General features: G+C 37.7%; 1 protein-coding gene across 1 annotated transcript in view; it reads right to left on the reverse strand.

Moving 5' to 3' along the window:
- LOC121673373 (sodium leak channel non-selective protein-like) overlaps window positions 1-22,043 on the reverse strand; it is a gene marked incomplete at both ends in the record, with an annotated part of 49,175 nt that extends 27,132 nt beyond the window's left edge. The window contains 4 exons of the mRNA XM_042046634.1: window positions 5,625-5,698; window positions 18,336-18,407; window positions 19,860-20,001; window positions 21,907-22,043. Coding sequence (XP_041902568.1) covers window positions 5,625-5,698; window positions 18,336-18,407; window positions 19,860-20,001; window positions 21,907-22,043 — 425 coding nt within the window. The remainder of the gene's footprint in view (window positions 1-5,624; window positions 5,699-18,335; window positions 18,408-19,859; window positions 20,002-21,906) is intronic.
- Between the last annotated feature and the right edge of the window lie 234 nt (window positions 22,044-22,277).

The following is a 22,277-nucleotide window of genomic DNA, read 5'->3' on the forward strand; positions in this document are numbered from 1 at the left end:
ATTTGGAGATCTCTTGCAGAGGGTAAGCATGTGGCACACGCTTGGATTTTTAAGTCAGGCATCCTTTCCACAACAAGTATTTACTCATCCTGCATTCCAGTGTAACACTGATTTGGGGTTTTTTTCTGTATTATTTTAATGAGTGAGTATTTATGTAGTAACGGTAGCAACTGCATATATTGCTGTGTACTTTTGTTCTCCCTGAAACGTGCTCACACTGAAGCCTCAGTAGTGTGGTGCACTTCAGTGTAGTTATCAGCCTCATTCAGCACTGTTGTCACTCTCTATGACTCTCTATCCTTACTAAATCTTTCTATGCTCTCATTATAATTCCATCTAACCTGGAATATATAGCTAAATGTGACAGCCTAAGATTCACAGGGAATCCACTTGAGAGGCATTGTAGAGTTTCTTTCGTTCATTTATAAATTTAATTTAATAAGGCACTTTTTGAATAGCAAGCACAATGCACATTTTCACCACAGCCACACTACTGTTCTTTGGGGGAAAAAGATACTATTTTTTAAAGAAATCTGAATCTGCCTGGTGAAATAAAATGGATTATTAATGCAACTTGGCTAAGTCAGTTTTTTTCTTTTCCATGTTTTTTCTTGTTTCCTTCCATATGTCTCTAAAGCAAAAAACCCAGTCACTTATTTTCTTTAGTGACTGCTCAGGCAGTTGAGCTATGGCAGGAGACTTACTTTCCTTTAGCAATTTTTATTCTTGATTGTCATTCTTGCCTTGCTGTTTAAGCTTCTCCTCTCACAGGAGTATAATAACAATTTTTATTGGACTGTAGAAGAATCAATAAAAGCAATGCAGAAGAAGAAACCTCAAGTGGGCATCCAGTCTACCACCTCTCTCAAAATGGGATCAATTCCATACCTGCAGTTTTGGAGACTCCATAGCCCAATAACTCCACAATTGTGCTTTGCAGTGATCCATAACATGGTGTTCATTTGGCACAAACCCCATAAAACAGAGTAACTTCTTACCAATGGACATGTGCATTGCAGCATTTCTTTTTGTTTGTCTTTGCATCAGGCAGGTGAAATTCAGTCATGGCATACATTCGTAGAGATTTAGGAAGGTGGTGACTAAGTCTGGATTTTTCACTGGATGACAACAATCATCAATGGAACTTACCTGAAACATTTGTTCTGAGAAATGCATGGGGTCAAACCCTCAAAGTTACAAAGAAAGAACTCATACTCTTAAGAGAGAAAACATAAAATATATGCCAATAAATTTGTTGCAAGTGATTCAGAACTAACTAATACAAGTCAGTTATTTAACACAGGCAAATTTCTAATAGAGGGTACCAAAGGTATATCTTCTAGGATCATAGAATCAGAGAATCATTTAGGTTGGAAAATATCTTTGCTCATTCTCTGTACTAGTGTTCAGAGAGACTTTTATTTAGAGATAAATTTATAGCTTTCCTAGAAATCACTGTATTTTGCAGAAATACTTGTACGAACAAAGTCTGAATTATCTTCTAACATATTAACAAACTAGAATAGGATACTTAATTCAAGCAATTCTTTCTTCCCTCTCTCCCTTCCTCCCTCCCCGCCCTCCCCCATGGCAGTCTTAGTTTCAAACAAAAGATAAATGCATTGCATTCAGTTAGTTGTTTATGAAACTGAACATTCCACTTAAGCATGAGTTATGCTACTCCCTCAGGCCCAGGAAACACATCAGACAAATCTTGTCTAGAACAGTGAAAATCCTATTGCACACCTCTAGCATCAGTTTACAGTTTGATTATAGCATCAGCTGTAATGAACAGCAAATAAAAAGCTGCCCATTGAAAAAAAAAAAAAAAAAACAGTTTCCCAACCTGTCACAAAATATGTTTTATATATATGCATTGTAGAGATATTCAAAAAGTGTCTGGATGTGGTGCTGAGCCACTTGTTCTGGGTGGTCCTGCTTGAGCAGGAAGATTGGACCAGATGACCTCCAGAGGTCCCTTCCAATCTCTACCATTCTCTGATTCTGTGAAGCACAGTTTAATGGAGACCAGAATGAGGTTTTGCACTATTGACACTTTGATTATATTTTGGACTATGTGAGACTACTTTTAATTTGCTCATTTTCCCCACCATTCTGTGCTGTTTACAACTTATCCTCAGCACTGGAGAGAATGAAGTGATTTATACTCAACATTTTGACTGGACCTGCTCTACTCTCTCTACTTCAGAAAGCCAGTGGGACTAATAAAGGACTAGACCCCATTTGTAGATAACGATCGAGCAAGGAATGAGGGTCAGAAGAACCACAGGCACAAAACTTGCTTTTAAGAGAAGCAGTGCTCACAGCAATGCAGAGTGAGAGAAAAGTGTGAAGCACTGAAGATATATAGGAGAAAGTAAATTTGCTAGAAGTGGTTATTGCTGCTGAGGGAAATGCATTGTAATTTTCAGAAAGGAATGGAGCCGTTTGCAATTCAGAGGCACTATTAAATGGGATCTTGTTTTGAAAAAGTTGTTCTAACTGTCTCTAACTCACTTCTACTTTATTTCATTTTTCATGGTTGAAGACCTCACCTCAGATTGGATTTATGTGAAGAGTTAAGGCCTTCTTGCTCTGACACTGGCAGTGTCAGATGCAAAGAACTGATCAGAGTCAAAGTACCAGGACAGTAGTTGCTACATGCTTGACTTGGTTCCCATGCCTAATTGCACAAAGACCTAAAGGAGGCAAGGTGAAGGTTGGTTTCTAAACAAGGATGGTTAGAAATGAGATACTTCCCTGGGGGTGTGGCAAGAAAGCTGCAGGAAAACAAAGAGACCCAGAAAGCTGCAGGAAACAAAGAGACCCAAGAGATCAGTTTTCCTGCAGAATGTAACACCAGATGAGCAGGTGAGACACCCAGGAGTGCATGATCTGTCTCTCTTGGTGGTCAAGGGCTATTGATGTCCTTCTTCCTCCTCTTGGGGAAGAAGATGTCAAGCTGCAGTTCAGCATATAAAAGGGAAAAATGAGGTTTGGATAGAGAAGGATACACAAGAGAGACATGAAGGTACCTATGTGTAATGCACAGTCCTTCTATACAGTTGGTTATATTGAAACATTCACAATTTGATTAAAAAATAATTTGGCAAGGTTTAAAAAGTGTGGGGGGGAAAGGTCAGAGGTGGACTTAGGTTAGAACAGACTTAAAATACCCTTTCATCATAGCAATTTTATCAAGTTGAAGTTGCCCACGGGCAGCTTTACTTACATAGAGGTATTGCCTTAGATAAATGCTTCTTAATTCAGGTAGATGAAAAATTAAAATGATGCTAGAAGCTATCTTTTCAGAAGTGACATTCTGAGTTATCTCTTATTGTTTTTGGCATAAATGCTGTTTCTTCTTTTGTCAGATACTCTGAGTAGCTGAAAGTCACCTAATTTTATGAAGGAGTTTACAGCACTTACAACTAAAGCAAAAATAAGAACAAAAATCTCTCATGTTGAGAGTTTGAATTTACCTGTTTGTAAAACTCCCCATAATCAACAGTGGGAACACTGGTAGTGCTCAGGACCAGTCAAGCACATCACTGGCAATGCTCTCTATCAGTTTGCCCACCAGATATGCCGTGAACACAGTTTTCTTATGCTGGAACAGATGCATTGCAAGTGTCATAGATCAGAGCTTATGTAACAATTTTGAGGCAATTACAAGGAACAATAAACAGTATTTATTCTTTTTCTCAGGAGGACAGTAAGACTCTTCGTAAATGACTTACAAGCAGCTCAAGAAAGCATTAGAGGACATGCGATCCATGTTTTTCTTACTTGACAGAAGTTCTCTCCTTTTCTGTTTCTCAAAGTTCATTGCTGATGATCCGGGAAATAGATTAGAAAATTCAGTAAATGTAGATTAAATTAACAGAGTAAATAGATAATTAAAAATAAAATACTAGATTAGTAAATGAAAACTTTATTCTTCTGCCTCTGAAATTTTTTTTCAGAGGAACTCAGGTGAATTGATGAGAAGTCCTTTTACACACGAGACTTTGGCAGAAGCCATGATCTGAAGGACCAAGTGGAATCCAGCAGGATTGAAACTGGCAGGATTGATTTCTGGTTCTGTCCTTGTAACTCTGAGAACTTAGTGAAGTTCAATGGTTTGCTTGGATTATCCTCCCACTGTTTCAGACTGCTCCTGAAAAGGTGAAAGTTCTGTGCAGATGGGAGAATTCTGAATTTCAGCTTCCAGGATTTAATTTTTTTCTCCTATCTAAGAAAGAATGGAACTCTTACAATATCAGGGTTTTTAAAAAAAAAATTTAAATATGTAAAAGTAGGGTTTTTTCCTTTGTCTACGTTTTTTTCTCTGCAGTTCAGTGTATGAAACACACCAAAAAACCTGACACTTGTGTAACCCTGGAGGCATCAATAACATTTCACAGTTCTCATATAACACAGAATTTCATTACAAATGTTTTACTGAAATGCTGTGAGGATGCCCATATCTAAACCTGCATTTTTAAAAGTATTTTGCTTAATCTATCTGTAACAGTAATTCCTGTAAAATCAAGGCACACAACTGAAAGAAATGCTTACAAATAGTGCACTAAATTTTGTTAAGATTGAATACTTATGGTATTGCATTTACATTTATCACTGATATTTTTACAATGAGTATTCATTTGAATCAGTGATTTTTTATGTTGTCATTACATGGGTTTAAAGACAGAAAAAGTTTCACATTAATTTCTAAAGTTCTCCCTGTGCTGCATTCTTATAGAGCATTAAGAAGAACCAGAGCTGTAAAACTTCTCAAATGGTATTCAAGAAACTTGAAAATTCAGAACTCACACTGAACCCCTAGTTCACTGCTCCTCATAAAACATTGCCTTACTTAATCTGTACATTTCAGATCAGTTATTCCTGTTGATACTGTGTATTTGCCTGGGACCTCTCACTGATAAAATGTTAATATAAATATTAAAAAAAGTGACCTATACATTGTTTGCATTAATAATGCACCTTATATTGAGAACAGTCATTCTAATGTAAAACCAACAGTGGCATGAAAAACTGCAGCACCGAGTTACCTACGTGATAACTTCAGAAATGAGTCTTGGAGACTGAGGCTTGCATTATTCACTTACAGTGCTGAGTACTTACTTGATGTAAAAGGATGGATCATTATTAAAACATTCAGGAAATCCTTCTACAGAAGTCATAGTTCGGAAATCTTCACTGTCCATTTCGTACATGGAATATGATTAGCTGTAGTCTATGTTTTCTAGTGCACAATCCCTGCAAATGTTTATGTGCAGACATTTGCAAGAACCAGGCTGGAATTCTTTAGGTAAAATAACACCCCTTATGAAGAGACATGTTTTGGTTAATTTAGAAAGAAGAAGTGAAAAGAGCTGAAACATGATCTTTCTGCATGACACAATTCAAATACATACTGAAGAATTACAATCCCTCTCTTTTTGCTGTTCAAGCATATAAAATAGCCAAAGAGCAATATATCTTTAATGATGAAGGCAACAGATGTCCTACAAAGGGATACATTATTATGAATATTACACATCCAGTAACATTCGTGACAAACAAGGCTGTGAGAAATCAGACGACACTCGAAAAAATATCAAATCACATCTGACTCTTACCTTAGAATTTTATTGATTGCTGTCTCTTTTTCCAGAAGGTTTCTTGCTCTGATGCTGAAAACAGATTTACGGAGCTATAAAATTAAGAAAAAGACAGCATACTTTTTAATTGTCTTAAAATATAGCATGTGTATCGGACAGACCAATTACATCTTATGATGCTGAATGCATGAAAATGATGGTGGGAAAAAAACCAAAATGCTTATGTACATCTTTTGGCCTTCCAATCCTAATCCTTAGGTAGTTCTGTGTAGAAAGAAGCAGATAGTTTTGTTGGCTAGCACAAATTTAATTTACTACACCTTTCTTTCCTTCTCCAATTGGCCAAATCACACCATTTTGCTACTCCTTCTCCACTTTGGATTTTGACTAGGCTGGATCACACTCTGGAGATGCCTTGATTGTACAAAAGAGCCAGCTAACAAAGCTTAGATGTATCATTTCAATGTCTTTTTTTCCCACAGATGCAGAGAAAAAATATGGTGAGCAAAATATGCTTATGCTTGACTCTGGTCATGAACAGTGTTTCAGGAATCTTCTTGTGAACAGGACTTCCTGAATGTAAAAGGAAAGGACTGAGATACATGAAAAAACAAGCAAGTGATTAACAAACATAGCAAATCAAGGAGCAAACCATAGCTGAAGAATTTAGCTCAGGAATTGCACCTGTGATGAACAGAAAGCCTCTGGCACACTGTAAGACTTAAATCTGTCTGTTTGGAGATTGTTATCTTGAAGAAAATGGTTGAGAGAGATTTGGAAAACTCTTAGCAATCTGTGTCCTGGTTTTGATCAATCTGAAATGGAATCTTTAAGCACATTTCTTTAAATGTTCTTTAAATTTTCTAAAACACTAGCTCAAATCCAGAGTAATTTGACAAATAATTTTGCTAGAACTTCTCTCAAGACTCATATTGACTCTGGGTCACAGTAAGATCTTACTTTGTAGAGAAACAGAAGCCTAGAAAATACCTTAAAAACTTGTTAATTATACTGGCTGTACTGAATAAAATGGATACTGCTTTTTAAACCACAACTGTAACAGCAAGCTACAATCCCTTTCCTACCCCTTGCCCTTTCAAGTGTGGCCCCTTTAACCTTTCTCATGTCCTAGACCATCTCTGTACAGCCTGTAGAAGTAATAACATGGAAAACACCCCTGTTTTGAGAATCTGGGGGTTCCTTAACAACCTGCAACTTGGAAACAGAAATGAGGTATGCAACACTTCAGAATGTAGTTTGGAAAATAAGGTACTGGAATTTCAGTTAAGGTTACAGAAAGAGTAATAAACTTGTAGAATATTTGAATATAAACAAGAAAAACTTCCATTGGCTGTATATGTTTAACATAAAAATAAACTGAAAATCATAGTATGAGATATATCTGTTGAGGAATACATCCAGTGCAGGTAGCTGGTTGTGCAGCTGCAGTGTGAGCTGCAGGTTGAGCTCTGGGGGTGCAGGTGCAGGAGCCCGAGCCCAAGGCAAGAGGCTGTGAACTGATGACCCTTTGGCTAACAAAGGACACAGGGACCTGTGGCACTCAAAGACATGGCAGGAGCTGATGACTCCAGACTTTAGCTTGCTTACACTGTGAGTGTATAAACGTCCGGGGTGCTTTTGCTTGGGCTCTCTCCGTGGAGGCACCAAGCTCGAGCTGCTCTTTTGTTATTCAGTTATTGTAGCAAGATTAAATTATTTTAAGGATCTGAATTTCTGAGACTCTGCTGTGGGAAACCTGGGGTGGACCTGATGAGGGAACCTGGTGTGACTGTGTAAATGTGGGGTGTGTAGCTGTGAAGGGGCCTTGGGGTCAGCTCAGGTGATGGAAGAGTGACTACTAGAGGGGCTCCTGAATGGTCAGACAGGGAAGTAACATACCATTATAAAAAATATACTGTAGGTATAAATATGTCATACATTGAAACATATTTGTGTAGGTTTTAACTCATTTGCAGTATCTTGACACAGGTTTAGTGAATTTATCAGCATTGTACTTTATTATGGATTTAGATATAACTGATGATGCTGAAAGCAATGGCAACTCTTTCACATATTTTCTTTTTCTAATGTCAATGAAATTAATGTCAGTGGAATCCTGTGTAACCTTTTCTCCCTTAGCAGAATTGCAGAAAGAAGCTTCTAAACCACAGGAGCACCTATTTTACAAGATGTCAGCTAATAATTTTTTTAGGGCTCAGGGTTATGGGAATAATGAGGGTGGAAACTCCTAAGTTTTGTTTCAGTTCTTTTTTCCTTTTAAAAAGAAATGCTTTAGAATAACTGCAACTACATGAAACATCAGAGAGAAAAAAAGTGTGCTGCCTAGTAATGTGTTATGTCCATTTATTTCTAACAACAATTCTTGTTAGCATCTTAGAAATTGAAAAGATTTCAAACATAGGAAACATTAATTTTCTACCAAATTTCTAGTTCTTGCTCATCTGATCTCAGTAAAAAAAGCTGAGTCATGCAAATTTTCCTGAAATTTTCTACAGCTCCTTATCTGTCATAGACCACTTCTTTTCAGTGTTTAAATTAGGTGACAAAACACCTTGGCATTAAAGGTTGTGGCTCAAGCAAGGAAATTCACCCAGGTCATCAACAAGGAAGCATGCCCTGGGAAAGCAGGAATGAGGAGTCTGTGAATTTCCAAAGACTCCACAAGGATGTTGAGCAGTCACTTAGTGCTGCTACAAGCCAAATGTTAAACTACCTAGTGCCAGCAAGAAGAAGAATATCTAAAGAAAAGGTGCTGGCAGATCTAGGACAAGGGCTACTTACACACTACCAGGGACTGCTGAAGCCTCGCTCTAGGCAGCAAGACTAACAAAGGAGACAGTGGTGTATGTTTTGCATAAAAACACTGCTAAATCCCTTTGCCGTCCCAGCTGGAAATGGTTTGATCCCCTGTGCTTGATGCCTTCAATGAATGCTGTAGTTGTCTGCTGGGGCTGTGCAAGAACAGTGCTGTACTGTGGTATTTGGCTGTCACAGAGCCAGAGGTGCATCAGCCAGAGAGATGAAGGGAAGCTGTAGAAGGAGCGCACGTCTGGAGCCACTAAGATGGGAGAGAAAAGACTGCGTTCTGTTCGCATTTTCAAAGCTGTTCATGAATTTTATTTAGCGATGCTTGAACAAATAAATAAGGACTATAGAATCACAGGATATGCTGAGTTGGAATGGACCCGGAAGGATCATGAAGTCCAACTCCTGGCCCTGCACAGGACACCCCAAGAGTCACACCAGGTGCCTCAGAGTATTGCCCAAATGCTTCTTGAACTCTGTTAGGCTGGTGCTGTGACCACTTCCCCGGGGAGCCTGTTCACTGCTCAACCACCCCCTGGGTGAAGAACCATTTCCTAATATTCAATCCAAACCTCCCCTGACACAACTTCAGACCATTCCCTTGGATCCTGTCACTGGTCACCACAGAGAAGAGATCAGTGCCTGCCCCTCCCCTCCTCGTCATGAGGAAGTTGTAGACTTTGATGAGGTTTCCTCTCACTCCTTTTTCAGGTAGAAGAGATCAAGATCAAGTGACCTCAGTTGCTCCTCAAATGGTTCCCCTCCATGCCTAAGAAGTCATAGTAATGGAGAAAGGGATCAGAACAGGGTATTGCATCACATTATTTATGCAGAGTGCATTTACTTTTCCTTCACTTATTTTCAGGACTAGCTGTGAAAATTGCAGCCGAGACAGGACATTCTTGAGCACTGACCTTGGTCTAAGCATACCCAATGAAACTGCAGCTTAGGTGAAGTTTGGAAGGTTTTTTTACAATCCTGTCTGTGTCTGGACTGTGATGGAATTTAGGTTGCAGCCAGGTAACCATTCTTTAATCCAGGAATACATAGGCATATATGAGATCCTAGAGTTCGGTGCCTAGGGATCTCAGTGGTCCAAAACGGAATTCACAAAACAACCTAGGCACTTCCAAGGATTATGACTTTTGAACATAATGGTCCTCCTTTCTCTTTAGGAATCAGGAGTCCTTCCTTCAGCAGAACACTGGTGAATTTATCATGAGTTCTTTCAGAAGAAGCAATACAGGAAAATATTTTTAGATAAGCACAATTGATCCATTTCTCATATTTAGAGGAGTCAGTAGTCAGTCAAGTAACAACACACATATGTCAATATGCATGCTGAAGAAAATCAAACATTATTATAGATTTTTAGAATAGAATTTTTAGAATCCTTATTTCTGTATTAGATAAATGAACTAAACTACTTCCCATTTAATTTTCCAAATTTGCATAGCACACCAGGCAAATGCAGTGGGAGTGTACAAACAGAAAATGGGGCTGATGATCAGTGTTTTGTTTAATAATGTCTGGATGCCTCATGCTGGTGTAGAATGACACTGGCAATTAAAACTTGTGATACCTGCCGAGTTCTTGAATGTTGCAGAGGAAATTATAAGCAGTGTTAACATACAAAAGACATTACTCAATCAGACAATGTGAAATTAAGTAAGTACAGTACACTCTACTGGGGTTATTTTAGGGTATATCTGTTTAGCCTGCTGGGTTTTTTTATTACAGATTGCACTGTACTGTGAGAACACCCTCAGTGCATCTTTATTAGCATTTATTTATTAATTTATTTACTTCTCTAAGCCACCTATAAGTACACTCAATGCAGAAATCACAGTGCCATACAGCTTTCTGCTACAGAACATTATTTTTTAGCATATGACAATGTCCGAAATCACCTAATAGCATCTGATTAAAATATGTTTTCAGCAACACACCTTAAAGAATTCTTGCACATTACTTTAAACTGCTGTGGCAGGTCAGCAAATTCCCAATAGTATTTCCTGAATGAAAAGGTTTTGGATGGAAAATACCTGCTGCTACTAAACCATGAATAAAGCTTGTGTCTTGGTTCCCACGTTTCTTTGAGTTTATTTACACAGATATGACCACAGAATTAGGAAATCTGCAGGTAGTGCTTCTCTTCCACAAGTGTTGACACTCTTCTCTGCTGCTGTTGGCAGGAAAGACTTCAGGCAGACAAAATAATTCAGTTCAGTCAGAGTGAACTTGGTCTAAATGCCACAGCCCATGAAATCCCATTTGCCAACAAGGACAAAGCAACTGTTGTAAAATAAGCTAAACCGCAGAACATTGCTGCTCTGCAAGTGCCACCCGCTGCTTTGAAAAGGTACTGCAGACATTTTCAACAATGTTTATTTAATAGTGTATTTAAAAAATCCAGGCTTTCTACCCTGGAAAAAGAAAATCCTTGGCATAAGATTAAAAGCAAAGCAACACAGGAAAATACCTTTGTGAAGTGTCAGGAAATGACTGTGGACCAGCCCTACACACTAGATGTACTGGCACAGCACTGCTGACTTCAGGGGGATCTGTGCCAATTTACACCAGCTAAGATATGGCTGAGTGGTTTTAAGTTTTGAGAAATGCTGTATATTTTGGTTTACTAAGGTTTGATGTATTTTTCTAGCAACATGTTTGCATGCCCAGACTCCAACAAATGCTACATAAAGCAATAATTTTCAACTTGAATTTGATAAAGAATTGTATGCTATCAACAGGTAAAATCTGTGGTGATGTAGTGTATTATTTTTGCATCAGACTACTTCAGAGCTGGCAGAAGAGACAAGTGTTGGTGGGTGTTCAGGAGCACAAAGTGAGACAAGATCTGAAAGTGAGACACACACAAGTGAGACAAACATCTGAAATGTTTGCTTGACAGTAGAAAAAAAAAGAAGTGCATGTAATCCATTTTTCTAAGGCAATTTCTTAAGTGTTATATTAAAATTAGGAATTTTAGCTTAGTGCTGTTAATTATGCTCTTATAGGCAACTGCAGGACCATATGGGAGTACTATGCTGTGCCATGCCAGAAATTCCAAGGAAGGGAAAAAAAAAACATCCAAAGCTTCTGTTACAGTTTAGAATTTGTTGCACGCCAATGGATGTTTTATGTAGACTTGCAGAATGAACAGATTGTTAGGTTTTACATTGTTATTCAAACATGTACAGCTTCTAGGGAAAATATGAAGAGTCAGTACAATAAGCAATATATCAGAATAATTTTTAAGAAAGAGCGAGGAAATACTTGGGAAGAGAATTGAAAGGATTCCATAAAATTCCGTAAAACATAAGATATTCCTGGCCCACAGGAGTTTGCTGTATAGCCTCTCAAATGCAAATTCAACAACATTCTGCCTATGCCTCTTTGGTTTGAAGAGATTGGACTCTTTCAAAATGAATGTGACAAAAGTCATATGAAGAGCGATGGAAGGCCAGACTGCAAGTTTTTGGCAGATACCTAACAAAATGTTCACAAACACTTAAGCAGGTTAAGTGACTAAATCCTATAGGTAGTGGGGAATTTCTTAAGCTCTTTCGAAAACTCTGCAAAAAGGCTGCAATTACGAGAGAGTGCTAGAGATCAGTAATCCATCTCCCTCTCTCAAAGTAGAAGTATTTTCATTTGGACTTAGAAAATCTGGCCCTTTGTGAGGTTGTCCTATGTAAGAAATTGGCTCACTACACAGTAGAGAAAGTGGTCTAGCATTAGGTAAGTGCCACAAGGACTCAAAGGCTGTCCCTTTGGATCAGATGTCTAGAATGAGAAGTGGGCATAATCTCCTTAACTCTTGGGAGTCATTGACCTGAAACAGCCTTGATTCATTTTGTAGCTCTTGATTGCTGCCTCTCTTTTAAGGAAGGTAGTTCTTCTAATTAGCTGACTACTGGTCTGGAAAATCTACATGTCTTTTCATAACCAAGAACCTTTTTCAATTAAGTCTGAGATCATGGACAAGGCTAATATTAGCACTCCTAAGATCTCCAAAGACCTAAAGTGGGGGGATAGTGCATCTCAGACACACGGGGGAGCAGCTCTGGGGAGGGAGAAAAATCCCTCTCTTTTTACGCCTTACAAAAACATGGTGGGTTTTTTTTCCCCCTTTAGCATACCTGAGTTTTAAACTTTCATAGGTTTAATGGGTAGATTTTTCATAAAAATATAGACTGGTTTGGTTGGAAGGGGCCTTGAAAGACCATCTAGTCCACTCCCCCTGCAATGTGCAGGAACATCTCCAACCAGATCAGGTTACTTAGAGCCCCATCCAATCTGACAGTGAATGTTTTCAGGAATGGGGAACTCACCATGTCTCTGGGTAACTTGTTTCAGTGTTTTACCACTGTCATCGTAAAAACATTTTTTCCTTATATCTAGCCTGACTCCACCCTTGTTTAGTTTAAAATCATTACCCCTCATCCTATTGCTACAGGCCCTTGTAAAAAAAGTCTATCCCCATACTATAAGCCCCCTTTAACTACTGAAAGGCTGCTGTAAGGTTTCCCCAGAACTTTATTTTTCCAGGCTGAAAAACCCTCTTTCAGCTTGTTCTCATAGGAGAGACAATTCATCCCTCTGATCATTTTGGCAAGTGCAGCCTTGGATAGGTTTGTTTCCTTTTGTTTTCTATCTACTCAGTGCAGGGGCCAGGGAGACCCTGTGAGAAGCTGATAAAGAGGGCTGGGTAGATTACTTATGGCAGCCAACAGCAGGTGGAACTGAGGACTCCTGGCCAAGCTGATGTGGGGTTTTTATACATTCAGCTGGGTGTACAGCACTGGGGGAGAAGGCTTACCCTCCACACTTTGAGCTGGGGATCTTGAAGCTCTAGGGAAGAAGGGACTGTCAGACAGGGCTGGACTGGGAATGGAAGATATGGACAGGGAGTTTCAAGTGGGAGAAGAAAACTATTACTTCTGGTTGTACAAGCACAGGCAGTTAATTGCCTTCACTGGAAAAAAGCAATCATTACTACTGTTAATCAGTTCTTGTGAATGAGTCCTGTGAGTGGGTGGAGGAGACTGAAGGGCCTGGAGACGGAGATCTGGATTCCTTGGTAGAAGAAGGAACAGGGAATGTAGAAGGCTCAACAGAAGGACTTTCCTGTAACTCAATCCCTCATTGCCTCTTTCCTTCATGCCAAACTAATGTGTGCTCTTGGTTGAGACCCAACTGCACTAAAACTTGCATTTTGTTTGATTGAAGAAAAAAGAGAAGTATGATTGTCCCCTTGTGTTTTAATGCATCTTCACAGCCTTTGCATCAAACACTTGAAATATTTTAGTGTAAAACTGATGCAGTAGAAAGCAAATGCCTGAAGGAAGTCCTGAATTATGGTTCTTTTTGAAAATGGCCAAGTATCCAGTCCCTGGCCTCCTTTCTCTCAGAAAGTCAGAAAACTGGCACTTTTTCAGGCAGACTTTTGAACATACTATGCATAGGCAAGAGTGACAAAGCAATTTAAAATCATCAGAAGTCAGAGACAGACCACAACAAGAACAGTCTTGATACTATTGCAGAAGTGTCTTCTCCACTCTGAAGGCAAACATGGTCAGAGAAGTAAAACATTACCAGCTCAAATGTGTATTTGGTAAAATGCTTAATGATAAAGAAATCTATAAATTGGTTATTTAGGTACAGGGACATTTTTACATATCCATTTTATATATATATAAAAAATTCTTTAAAATGCAAAAGAGAAAAAGAGGTCAGCTGATTTTCAATAAACCTGAAATTTACTGTATTTACATATATTAACTTCATTAGAAATAACTGATGAGAACAGACATGGTACAAAAATTATCTTCTTTGAAAATCATAATGGTAATGAGCACAAAAATGCTGGCTCCATAAGCCATTATCATCCCAGCAGGTACATTGTTTTAATGACTCTTCTGAATGTTATAACAAGATTGATTTTGGCATTATCCTGTGAATGACATAAATAGGTAAGACTTGAAGCACTTGGCTGTGTTTAATTAATGAGTGGTATATGGAAACTGAAATGGTAGGACAGAGTTCAATTCAGACAAACTAAGAAAATGAAGAAAAAGTTTGAATTATTTTTGTTGATATGCACAAAACTCTGCAAAAATTACTTCAGAAAAAAAAGTAGTATTTATTAGTATTTAAAAATAATCTTTTATACTTGGAATACATGTGCAATTACACTTTATTCGTTTCTGCTATATTCAAAATTAATGTGATAAGATTATTCTTTCAAATTACTTACGGAAAAGAATAATCAGGAACACACCACCACTGTATCTTTTGTGCCAAAATTGTGTTTTGCACAACTGAATGCCCAAAATAAAGTTCAGAGAGGTTGATTAACTTGGGACATAAGTTTATTACAGTAAGAAACAAATTCTGGAAACTGGAATTTATGAATAAATATTCTCCCTTTAGTTCTAAGGAAAAAAAATGCAAATAAATTGTATGACTATGTCTTTGCGCCTGTTGGTTTTCTGAAAGGTATCTTGGGACACCCTGTCTTCCATACTAAAAGCTATGCCTTAGAAAAGCTAAAAGGCTATTTCAGCTTTTACACTTACAAATACTTTCTGCAAGGAAAAGTCCTTTTGGAATACTCTCAGAAGACTGTTTTTTCTTTTCCTTAAGAAACAGAATAGTTAAAGAAGCTGAGCACAGATCAGAAAAAACCCAACACAGAATATAGCCAGATTAAACAAAACCATCAAGATTAGGCGGCATGTCTCAGCAGCTCACAAATGCAGTATCTATGATATTAACAAAATGCGTTAAGCACAGATTCCAGCACGACATCTGCTGCTTAATATTCACAATCTTCCATGGAAATGACTCTGGCTACCTCTGAGATTGGCTCTTGCTTCCTGACCACAACCTCCCATCAAAAAGGTACATTTTGCTGTAAGCAGGAAATCAATGGGACTCTCATGTGGTGTGGGAGGTCAAGCTTTCCCAGGAGCTAGACCTTAATACTTCATCTGGCTCCTACTGGACAAAGGAATGGCTACTAACTGCACTGCTTGCAGAACTAAAAACAAAACCCATACATGTGAAAGGAATCAGAAAAGAAACAGGATGATTGAAAGGAGAGAAAAAGAGAAAATATGTTTGCTACTATCCAGTTAATCTTACAAACGGAGAAATAGGGGAGCTGACTTGCTTATCTTCCTTCAATTAAATGGGAGAGGTCCAAGTCTAAACCATAAAATACATGGATATATTAAATGCTCTTGTGCTTTCTTTTGTAATTCACTCCTGCTTTGCCACTGTTGTAAACATGCACACGGGTTATCTGTATTATCTCTACATATTGAGCCATAGGCATTTTCAAAGTTCATCTCACGAGTCTGTCAGTTTTGAACTTTACTCTAACAGCCATGTGCTGTGTTGTAAGGCCAAGGATAAGTAACCAGTTCAAAAGTGTCCATCTCACAATAATTTTCTGCAAGGTTTGCTAAAAGTTGTATGTCTCTTTGGAAAGCACTTTGAAGGGTTTCTGTGCCTATCTGATTCCAGTCTTGAAGTTAAGAAGGCAAGGCCAATGCTCTACAGCCAACTCAGATGTATTTCACTGGACACCTGATTTGTTGTAAATCTCATGTTAATTTAATTCTTTGTCCCCCTGAAACTTGCTGCAACTATACCTCAGGCTATGTGAAGGCCACTGAGCCACTAAGATGTCCTTAATTTCTGCCAACTACATTTCTTCTCATCCACCCACTCACACTAAAATTATGTTTCCATACTTCATCCAGTTCTTCCATCCAAGAATTTACTGAAATGTTGGTTAGATAAGGAAATTCTCAGTACACTGTGAATAATTTTCGTGCAAATGTAGAAGTATAAAAGAACACTTCCCTCTCTGTTCCTAAACTCTCCTTTTTCCTAATCTACAATGTACATTTAATACCCTAAATCCCTCTTTTAATCTCGTACTTTTTCCAAGAAGTCTTCCTTCTTTCATCAGAAAATACCTTCACAGTGCTTTCTACTACAACTGGGGAATGCTCACCAATCTGACCAGCCCTGGTTTCTCTGATTTGACTGTGGGTTCTTCAGCTCATGGGCTGCAGACCACATCAGGACAGACTAGATCAGCATGAAGGAGGAGTAGGTCTGTGGTGAGATCACTGAGTTTTAAGTAAATTTGCTCTGCAGGACCTCAAGTGGAGATCAAAAAATGATCCTCCATTTCCAGCTGTATTAAGTTCAGAAAACCCCAGAGAATCTCAGTTTTACACACAAAATGTTACAGATAATAATAGACAACTCAAACAAAGCATAGTGCTAAGCTGCCTATCAAGCATCTGCATGTGGGAGAGCCCAGGTGTTGCTGGCATTGGATGTAGAAGGATGAACATGGTACAATCTGTATCCACATACCCACTCAGACTCCACACACTGACAGAGAACTCTTAGGAGATGTATAAAAGGTAAAGGGCATTTAGGTATCCAAAAGCGATTTTTTATATCAGTGTTTGATAAGTTTATTATTTTCACAATTGATTAAAAATTTGGAATTAGAAAAACCTATGAAACTCACAGATTTCACTAGAAAAAAAGAGTATAGCAGAGAAATCTGTTTTCCAAAGCTATTCTTTTGATTTGGCATAGATGAAAATAATATCAAATGGATTGTAGTCATGGTTACAGTGATATACACCAAAAATAATTTTTTCCAAATCTTTTGAGAAGGTAGAATACCTTAAAAAAAAAAAAAAAAAAAAAAAAAAGGAAGAATGCACTGAAAATCTACTCTCCCTTTACACCTTAAAACAACTTTTAAAGGAATTTGGTAATTATAATAATTATAACACTGAAAGCACTAACTAAATCCATTCTATAAAAGAACATACATAAGATCTTCTTTATTGATCATCACACATTATGGGGCAGATTGATTCTGAACACAAAAAATTATAGTGGCAGATTTTTCGAGAAAGTAGAAAAGAATATTGCCGAAGTGGAAATAAGGGAAAAATAGGGGAATGTACGGATTAAAGGCTTCCTATCACTTCGGCAGCTCTGGAACACAGAGATACTGACTTAAGTCCAGGAGTAACTGGAGGAACTAGCCACAGTTCAGCTCCCACAAAGGAAGGACAGAGTCAGATCTGCCAGCAGGATCTCACCTTTTGATTCTACCTTTTAATTCCACTTTTTTTTCCATCAACTACAATGCAAAAGCATGTGAAAAGTTTCTGAAGCCATCCTACTGCTACCAGGAGCAGTGAGAAGGCATCCTACCAGGCACTGAGATCAGTAAAATGTTTTGTCATGTTTCTTTTTTCACAAAGAAAAGTAAAGTATGGATGTAAGGTTTATACTTAAGCACAACCAGTCATTCCAAGCTTGTTTTAAGGATACTTCAAAGAAGATTTGTTCATACAAAAGTGAGGTTGCCTTGGCAACTGTAACTATAGAAAGCTAGAGTAATTACTTCCACAAATCCTTCTTAATGCTTTCACCTCTTAATAGGAATGTGTAAATACCTTGTTTTAAGCTACATTTATGAGAAATGTTACTTATTGTTTGTACCCTGGAGGCATGGGGATCCTAAAGTATATGCTTAAAGCAGGTTGAATAGCGCAAAACCAATTTGCAAATGCTTATTTAAATTAAAAAAATAAAGTCAAATAATGTATATTTGCTTTTGAAGGGAATTGAAAATTTGAAAAGAATGCAGCATTCTGTTTTCATATTGCAATATCTCATTGAATGAACTGTGCCATGTATTCATCTGTCTTCAAACACAGTAACAATTCACTTTTGTAAACAGCAAACAAAAGGAATTAAGATGGAATTTAATATACCTAAATTATATTCATGTAAACAGATCTACTGAGCCACTGCACAGCTCTGCATTGCGGACCGTGGACTTACCTGTGTGGCTGAGAGAACTTTAAGGTCTTTGTTCATCTCTTCATTACATGGTAGAAATGTACTCTGATTACCCTGGCATAGTGTTTGAGATCCATTATTAGTGATACTTGGTATAGCTCTGCTAGCCCCTAGGCTCATCATTTAATAACTTATCCAGTTTTAATGCTGTGCTTGTTAAAGCAGATGATGTCCATTTAGGCTTGACTCCTTCCTACAGCCTTCTTGGCCTGATATGTCATATTTTGCCACAGACCTCCCTCTCAGGCCATGCTGCTCAGCTTTGGCTTACTGCTGCCATAGAATACATCAGCCACAAGAATGGGTTCTTGCACAGAACTAGGGATGGCAATTAACACTAGTTTATAAATTGTATATTTTTATTCATTATCAGAAGAGTAATTTTTTTCCCAACTCTCTTTTCCCAGTTCTGATTCCCAGCTCTGCAACTCTGTGTGCATGAATGCTGCCCTGGGTTATGGTTGCAAACACACAACAGGAAAGCCAGTTGTACTATGTAACTGCAATGCATAGACTTTTTTTTTTCTTGTCTGCAATTCTGTAACTTAAAATGTATTTAAAACCCACAGATATTAATATTCAAAGAGGATTTAACAATGAACAATACTGAAACAATACTAAAACATAACAATACTGAAAGTAATTTTGTCTATAAAAATGCCACTAAATTATGCAAGATTACAAGTGATCAAGGACTGATATCTATGTAGATGCCACTAGAAATCTGCGAAACCACTATCTTCTATGATGCACATGAACATTTTTTTCTGCCCCTTTAGTTTTATAAGGTGTCAGAAGTCACATACATTTACTTATGCTGCTGCATCATCATCATGGTCATCATTCCAAGCAGGGTTAGTAGTTTTCAAATCCAACCATCCATGGGAGACTAGCAGCTTTTAGCACAATGAGTATCAAACATATCTGTTCAGGTCTGTTTTCTAGTGATTCCCAGGCTTACACATAGGTCAATATCCTCTAAATTAGAATAATTTTAAAATTTTTACTCATCTTCAGTGATTCCACAGAGATCTTAATAAATTATTCAATTTCTCTGCTCTGCTTGTTAAAGCAGATGACATCCATTTAGGTTCGATTCCTTCTTTCAGACTTCCTTCACACTTCCTTTGGTGAAGTGTGTTTTCAAGATTGCAATAGTATCAAGGCACTCAAAAATCCAATGTGATATTCAGAAACTTTAATTTTCCACTAGCTGCTCAGTGATTAACAGCAAAACTACTTAAAAAAATTGCTTCAGGTGATGCATGCATTAAACAAATAATGTATCAAATCTTGAATTTTGAATTCAAAGGAGATGGGAAAATTAAACCAGAAGAGGATCTGCTATGATGTCTTTTTTAGGCTAAATTAAACATAACCATTTAGCCTATGTTCAATCATCCTAGCTTTTATTCATTCACTTTTTATGTAGTCTGACAAACTGAATAATCTGATGCCTTTCCTCACAATACTCTAAGCAAAACAAACTCTCTACTCTTGATTTACCTTTTGATCAATATATTTGTTTTCTTCAATTGCTGATCTTTTAGAGTGGTCACATGAGGAAGAAGATGCTGAAGGAAGTCTTCGCAGCAAGCAACTGGTATCTTGTTGCTGGCGATCAATAAACTGCTTCATAAAACTTTCCCTTGTGAACAAATAAAACCCCAAGAAGAGTTAATATCTGTTTTTTCTTATAACATATCACAATCCATTAGCGCAAAGATAGATAAACTCCTGAGAAAAAGTTGTACTGGGCTATAGATATATAAATGAACGAAGTGCCAGAACAACTGATAACACTTGAATGCATTTATTAAAAAAATCCATAACTGAATTGAGAGTTGGATCTTTTGCACATAGATTCAAATAAAATAATTCTATTGCTTTTATTATTTATTTATTGACCAATTAAGGTGCTAAATATTTGAAGTGCCTTTTGCAGTTTTCAGCTCTTTTGAGCTCATTAAACAGCAAGTTGTTACTTCAATGTAAATCAAATCCTGATATAATCCAAAGGAAACATACCCTCTGCATGAAATTCTCTTGAAGATTTCAAACAACATCTGTTCATATAACTGCTTTGAATGTCAGTATTAAGGCACTTCAGCAATTCTGTGCCTCACATATGCCATGTTTAAAACACAGAGACATTTCTGTTTAAAACAAATATACATTCATCTTGCCATATTTTAAGTTCAGTAGAGTTGTCTCTTTTTAGTGTAAACTATGTCACAGCTAATTTTTCTCTGGAGAGGTATTACTACATAGTACAATAGCTTCAGATTTAAAGGTATGATTTGCTAGTGCTAGTCTGAAGTAGTTAATAGGATCATGAGCGAGTACAGAATATGCTGGGAAAAACATAACTAGAAAGAAATACCAAAAAAAAGACTAAGACTAGGAGAAGAATGCCCTCCAGATATAACCAAATGGTACTTTGATACTAAAAGTAAAACATCTAGGATTGTTTCCTTGAAGTTTGGAAGGTTGTTTTTCCTGACCTTTCTGACCAGTATTATTCCTTTTGTTCAGCTAAGGTACTACAAACAGGTCAAACCAGTTGCCTTACCTTTCCTGTGAATTTAATCAAAAGAAATGTAACCTCAGGAGACTCAGAAGAATGGCAGGAATCTTTCACATCATCCTCTCTTCTGGCATGTGCTTGTTGAGGATATTGAAACAGACCTGGAGAGGACCTGACCAGCCAGCTTGTGCTGTGTCAGCAGACTTTGCAGCCTGTATATACTAGAGAAGCCCTTGGATTTCTGTCAGGTTTTTATGACACCAAGCAAAAATAATTTTACTGTAACTGATGATCACAGAATCATAGGATGGTTTGGGTTGGAAGGGACCTTAGAGACCATCTTGTTCCACCCTGCCTGCCATGGGCAGGGATACCTTCCACTAGACCAGGTTGTTCAGAGCTCCATCCAGCCTGGCCTTGAACACTTCCAGGCATGGGTCATCACAGCTGCTCTGGGCAACCTGCCCCAGTGCCTCACCACCCCCACAGTAAAGAACGATCTGATCTAGTAGATCACTGAGCGTCTGATCTTTAGTTAAGGTGAGTTTCACAGGAAAGTGGTAACTATGCAAATACAAATAAGGGACAAGGTCATCACAGACTAACTGGTATTGGATGGTCTGTTTTACCCCCTCTAATGATTCGCTGCCAGTTCACCCGTATCTTTAAAAACCTACATGAGAATCCATTAGACTGCTAGTTGTCTATGTGAGTCAAGAAACTAAAAGCCAAATGAAAGAGGAGAAACAATACACTTTTCAATTATATTGTACTTGTGTCAGTTCTGGTCAATCTAGGTGCTTTCATGAACAAGGTATAAGAAATGCTAGGATTTTTTTTTTTTCCAAAATGAGGGAAATGAGGTAAACCCAAAATGCCACATCTTTTGAATGCCTATGTTACTTCTGTTTCACTTATTTTCTGAACTACCTGCCTAACAGACAAGAAAAAAAAAGTTAAATATTTTGGGTATTATATGGCCCCAGAAAAGTTTACAGCATACTAGAAAAGGAAATATTTCAATACCTTATTTTTGGAACTGTGAAATCTGAAGGAAGCTTTGAGATTTTCACCATTTGTGGCCTGTTTGGAAATTTTTCAAAGATGCGTAGACGCAATGGAAGCTTCTCCTTTGTATCTGCATTAGCTTCACTTTGCTTTAGCTGAAAACAAGGAAATAAAAAATATACAGAAAAGGAAATTTTGCTCTGTAATATCCCACTAGTTTTTTCAGAATCCAAATAATAACAATGGCAATCATTTAAAGAAACAGAAGATGGCAGCAAAGACCTACAGAAGGTAAATTTGATACGCATTAAAGGCTTGTCTTCGAAGATGTCAAATACCTAACAATACCGTGCCTTTAACTGCAAGACATAAAATGGGAGGATTGCTAA

Source organism: Corvus kubaryi, unplaced genomic scaffold (genome assembly GCF_017639235.1).
Source record: "Corvus kubaryi isolate FWS band 111438036 unplaced genomic scaffold, C.kubaryi_AGA036_p1.0 65368, whole genome shotgun sequence".
Taxonomy (NCBI): Eukaryota; Metazoa; Chordata; class Aves; order Passeriformes; family Corvidae; genus Corvus; species Corvus kubaryi.